We start from the raw sequence: 6000 nt of genomic DNA, 5'->3' as shown, positions 1-6000 counted from the left end.
TTCCATGCTTCTGGATATTTTCTCTTGCTGCTGCATGGTGGTTACTGGCCACATGAACCCTGGCCTAGGAATTGCTGGTTTATTCAGGTACCTTATAATTTTTAGGCAAGAACAACTCACCTTCTTAACAGATCTGTGTGAGTGAGTAAGCACAGAATTCAACAGTGGGCGACTGTGAGGACTGGTGCTGGGTGCAGCGCACTGTGAAAGGAGGCTGCTGTTAAACACCTTCTCCATTTCAAAATGCAAGAGAAAAGCATCTCTTACAAGGATTATTGCAGCACGGCATGATAAATGGATATTTTAAGCAACTATTTCAAGGAGCCCCGTTGTAGAATGCACCAATCCCTGTTTAAGACTGTATGTACATTACACACGTTCTGGCCTTCAGGGCTGTGTCTCGTACCAGGAGCCGACACCCGCGGTGATGGTCACAAACACACCTGCTCGGCGGCGCAGCGTGCCGATGCACACCACCCCTCAGCAGCCAGCGCTCACACCCCGGACCCTGCCCGCCGCCCTGACGCGACCAGCGCCCGCCACTGCCCTCGCCCCACCCCCCGTTCCCGCTGAGGCGGCCCCGCCATCACGTGACAGGCGAAGTCCGGGGAGGCAACATGGCGGCGGCGGGGTAAGCAGAGCTCCTGGGCCGATGCCGCCGGCGTCCCTCGCTCTTCACGGGCTCTGCGCCCCGGCCCCCGGCTCCCAGCCGCGGGCGCTGCGCAGCGACCTGGCTGTGCGAGGCCGGCGGGTCTCTCTGAGGGGCCCGGGTGGGTCGGGGGTGCCGGTGCAGCCTGCGGAGTAGGCCGGATGTCTGCGCTGGAGCAGGGGCTCCTGAAGAGGACCCAGCTTTTGAGCGGGACGGCGAGAGAGCGGTTCAGGGTCCCGCGGGCAACCTGGTCGCCGGAGCGGTTTGGCAAGGCATACCCCGAACCGCGGGTTATCCTCTAAACTGGGTTAGGTTGGGGAAGTCATGCAGAAAAATGGGTGTGGATTACTTAACGCGGAGTCTTTACCACATTCGTAGCTAAACTCAGCTATTTTTTGAGTGATTTAAGAAGGTGGTATTAAAAATTAATCGGAATGAGGGGGGACTTTTCACAGGTGGGCCTAACAGGTCACACTGTGACTTGGTTCTGACTTTAATCTGTGGATGGAGGTTGCTCCCCTTTGAGGTCCTCTCTCCTGCCCTGGGTTTCCCAGTGCTGAGCCCCTGTGCAGAGATGCTCCTGCATCCTCTGGCCCTGCTGAGAGCAAGTTTGGGCTGGGGAGGTGGGACATCAAATGGGGCTGGGACTCCAGGTTAACTTTTTTACAAGGAGCACTGTGTTTGCCATGAAGAAGACATCCAGTTTATGCTTTAAAAAGCAGTAGTTGTTTCCCTTGTGTCATTTGTCTGCTTGTGCTGATGTTAGCATAGGCCTTCTGCACTTCATATATTTGATGTGGAAGTAGCATTAAATATTGGCTAATCTTCAGGCTGATGTTGACAACTCAGTTGTTCAAAACAGATAAATAAGGCCCAGTCAACAAAACAAATTATGACTTCTTGAAAACTAGTTTCAGTGGTTTATCATCCTCATTGAAATATGGTTCTTTGCATGACCTCAGTGGAACAGCAGTGGTAGTCCATGAATTTTCTTCTGAAAAAAAAAAACCCTATGACTACAAAAGGTTAGCTGAAAAATGGTGGGAAAACCCCAGAAATAAAGTAGGATTTTTGGTTATCGGTGTGTTCTGGTGGCTTATCAAAGCAAATCCAAAATGTTAGATGGATCATACAGTAGCAAAGTGTAAGCTCTCTGAAAATATAGAACTTATAAATAAGCATTGAAAATTAACAGATCCAGGCAACAGAAAAATAGCCTTTAAAGAAGCAGATCTAGTTTAATGTTCCTCGCTACAATTCACTTCCAGTATAATGAAAGTTCTCTTGTGTGGGCTTGGCCCTAAGTGATCATAAAGATTGTGTATGACAGACAGGAGGGAAACTCTCAGCTAATGTAGGAGGCCTTTACCAGACTGAGCAGTGGCTGAATTCTCATACCATGCCTTTACCAGACTGAGCAGTGGCTGAATTCTCATACCAGACTAGAGAAAATGAGGAAGCTGAACTTCAGTTGTCCTGTCCTTTTGCGAGTAGCCATTTCTGACACTGACGAATGCTTATTTGCATAGCTTCAAAGAGACATGCACCACAAAGCAGTGGTGCATGTTTGCATTAAATATGCTTCGTTATCAAATTCCACATGAGAGTTTTGATTTCAGTTTATGGGTGGACACATCAGAGACCTTTCACAAATAGAAGAAACAGACCTTGAAGGACAATCCAATGTATTGTACTAATCAAATTCTGTATTAGTGTGTCTTGTGTCTCAGTATAAACTGAGTGATTAGAGATCATGGATCAGCATTGAAAGGTCGTCATTCTCTCCCTAGAAAGAACTCTGTGGTGGTATTGCTAGGTGGTATATAACAGTCTTATGCTGGTTACACTGTAATTGCATTTGTATTTGCAGGGGTGATATACACGTGAAGCACTTACATACATATACCCACTCAATTTACTACAGGTGGCATAACAGTGACTTCTTTTATTTGAAACTGAAAAAGTGCTAAATAATAATTGTGGCATAGACAGTATCGCATAGCCACAGGGTTTTGTAATAGAGCTGGAAGGAATGTGGAAAAAAGACCAGGCCAGTCATAACCTACTGACCTGCCATGTATTTCTTAGAGCAATGATTGTGGCAGAGTGATGGTTACACAGACAGTCCTGTGCGTGAAGACGTTTCTTGTGATCTTGAGTAGGAGAGTTTTTCTTCCTAAATCATTATTTGCAATAGAAAGCTGTACTTTTTTTTTTTTTTTGTAAGACTTAAAATTCCTGTCAGTGATAGTCTCTGAAAAGAGCATAAGTTGTGGAAAGCTTGTGCTGTGTGGAGTGACCCAGTGTGTGGAGTGACCCAGTCTCTGCAGGCAATGCAGCACTGTGGGTGTCTTGCTGTGCTGCTAGTCCATCTGTGAGGGTGCTGTTAGTTTGGTGTCTCAGTGGCTTGCAGGAGGAAAGAGTGAACAATGGCTGTGGGGGAAGCAAACAGCTCTGAGTTGGATCCTTTCTGAAACCTAGCTGGTTTTCTCTGCAGAATCGCAGTTGTGAAACTAGGTCTGTTGCCTGGCAAGCTTGTACTGTGCAAGGCATGAATTAATATGAGTGCTCAGTGAAGAACCTGAAGAACTGAGTGGTATTTGCAGCAACACTCAACCCTCCTGTGTCCTGCAGCCCTTGCTGTGGGCTCCAGCATGTTCAACTCCTGTGACTGTTACAGTAGCCTTAAAATAGAGGCCGAGGCCATACCTGTGAAAAACCTGCAAGTCTAAACCAGCTATATGGGCCCAAATTCTGCTGTTGATGAGACTGTGGCATCAAATTCAGGCAGGGAAAGTAGTATCTTTTGTATTTAAGGAAGAGCACAGTTTTGCCATGGGCTTAGATAAAATGTGCAGAACTGTCATTTTGCACTGGGATGCATTTCAGCTCCAGTGTTGAGATCCCAGTAAAAGGCAGTAACTGGAGCAGTGGGACTATTAGTAGGAATTGCTGCTTGACATTGTTATTTCTTCTTGAGTCTCATTTTGGTTGTCAAAAGGTTTTAAGTGCAATGAAAACATTAATAGTAAACATAATGGGGATAAGAATGTGCCTTTGTAGCAGCTTCCTATGAGCTCCAGGGTGTAGGAATAGGCCTGGAGAAGAAGGGAGATCAGAGTAACAGCAAAAAAAACCCCAAACTTGTGAAGCAGGTAAAATTACAACGAAAATGACCTTTTTTTGCTTCCTTTAAATCAAAATATGACAGGTTGTGCTACAACCTCTGCCTTTTTTGGGTTTGGGTATTTTTTATCAGCAGATACAAAGATCTGAGAGCAACCTATGGCATAAGGGTATCTGAAGATGTTCTTTCTTCCCTTTTATACTTGTAATAAGGTGAGCATGTGATTTCTAGGCCCCTGCATGGAGTTACTTTGGGGGGGGGGGGGGATCTTGCTTGTGTTTTCAGCCTCTTGTGCATTGCTGGGTTGCTAAACCACCCAAAGCTTTGCACCCAAAAAGCCTTGCCCATACTTATTTTAAGGTTTGCTATCTGATTTAAAACATCCAGCAGCTTTTGTTAGGATAGTAAGAACTTGCTTCACTCTTCTTATAGGCACAGGTACTCCAAAATGAAAGCTTTTGCTGAACTTCCACACTATGCTGATGTGCTGCAATAGGTAGTCTGCAGCCCTTGTAATGATCACCTGCCATGGTGCTGAGTTATCAGGTGTGTGTGTGAAGTAATAAAAATAAACACACTGGGGTTTTGTGCACCATCAGCTGAACTCCTAGGCAGATAGTTTGAAAATTGGATTAGCAAGAGCAATCTTCCAGCTTCTAAAATTACTTACGCTGTTATATCAAGTAGATATAAACAAGTAAAATAAAATATTTTATTAGCTTTTTGTGCTGTCTCTGCAGCAAGAAATGATAGGGTTTTAATTTCTGATGCTGATAAAGTCTTTCAAGAGATTACTTTAATGCAGCTGTAAATCGAAGGTTACTTTTCAGATTGCCTATGTAAACTATGTAATAACTAAGATGTGGAACTTTGTTTCTCTAAGGTTAAGTCTCTTGGTAGTTGATTTCTTGTCATCTTAACATAGTACTGCACCTTTCTGTCTTCTCTAGAAGCATATTGGATAGAAAATAACCATCCACCGAGTTAGTGTTCAATAAGCTGAGAGAAGCTGAGGTGGAGGGACAAACTGAAATTAAATCATAGGATTTTATTGATAAAACACTATTCATCAATAGTATAGCACGGCTTTGCTATATTAAACATTAAAAAAGTGGAATGTTCTCTCCCCATCTGATTAAAAAAATAGAAAAAGAAAAATCCTACAACAAGCTATTATGCTTCTACAGGTAAAGCTCCAAAAAGTGCAGGTATGGACCTATAAGAAATGTGAACAAATCAGCAATATAGTCTTGTAGTACCGTAAACACCTTAAATTACTTAATAACCAGTTTAATTTAAAAGACAGCTCTCTACTTTTAAACAGTTGAAGCTCTATTGAGTACTTTCCAGGCTGCTTTAGGGGCAGGTGGTGATGTAGGAGGTCACTGGTACCCAGGATCTGCTCCTTGTGCCATGTTTGTATGAGTTCAGTCACTTGCTGAAGCTGCTTGTATGCATGCGAGAATGAACACGTGTATAGACAAGAAGTTTGCAGACACTGTGCGAGTATGGGAAATGCTGTTGTCCTGCATCTGCTATCCATCATCTTTTATCTCCAGTCCCTGTTTCAGCTACTGAACATTTCCCGAAAGGACTTGCTGAAGTTTGCCCAGCTTAATGTAATCGTTCCCTTCTGTTTTCAGTAACTCAGTACTCATTTTCTTCTCTCCTGTTCTGCCTTTACTCAGCTGACCCAGGCTGTTGCTTTCTGCATCTACTTTTTGCGTTGTTTTACCTACAGGGATGTAACGAGTGACGTGCTGTGGGCCACAGCTTCAGCCAGCCCTGTCTTCTGTTGCTCTCATTTTCCTTTGGTACTGGTATGAGCATTGTTTGATTGTTGCTTGAGTGATGCTCCTGTGCAGCATCTCTTCCCCTTGAGCGATTAGCATCTTGTTTCTAGAGTTGAACTGAACTTCCTTTCTGTTCTAGTCTGAAGTAACAGACACCGAGTCTGAATTGTGCTAACCTCTGACTTTGTCTTCCATTATTTATCTGTTAAATCTTTTCTAGACCGTCTTTTTGGCTGGGGAATGAGACACTGAAAGTGCCTGTTGCGCTCTTTGCCTTGAATAGAAGACGGCTGTGTGATCGCCTGAGACTGAATAAGGATGTTGAGAAGAATTCAATTGTTCTGCTACAGGGTGGAGAAGAAACCCAGAGATACTGTACTGATACTGGTATCGTATTTCGTCAGGTAAGAGCTGAATCTGAACTCCAAATT

At 44.2% G+C, this 6000-nt stretch overlaps 1 protein-coding gene across 2 annotated transcripts in view; it reads left to right on the top strand.

The window, feature by feature from the left end:
• Positions 1 to 591: 591 nt before the first annotated feature.
• PEPD (peptidase D) overlaps positions 592 to 6000 on the top strand; it is a 140511-nt gene continuing 135102 nt past the window's right edge. For both annotated transcript variants that reach the window (XM_057400177.1, XM_057400176.1), the window contains exons 1-2: positions 592 to 631; positions 5790 to 5973. In XM_057400177.1, coding sequence (XP_057256160.1) covers positions 618 to 631; positions 5790 to 5973 — 198 coding nt within the window. In that variant the 5' untranslated portion in view covers positions 592 to 617. The remainder of the gene's footprint in view (positions 632 to 5789; positions 5974 to 6000) is intronic.

The sequence above is a fragment of the Pezoporus wallicus genome, unplaced genomic scaffold (genome assembly GCF_028554395.1).
Source record: "Pezoporus wallicus isolate ANWC-B61680 ecotype Strahan unplaced genomic scaffold, APGP_CSIRO_Pwel_v1 contig_447, whole genome shotgun sequence".
Lineage (NCBI taxonomy): Eukaryota > Metazoa > Chordata > Aves > Psittaciformes > Psittacidae > Pezoporus > Pezoporus wallicus.
This window is presented reverse-complemented; position numbering and strand designations above follow the sequence as displayed.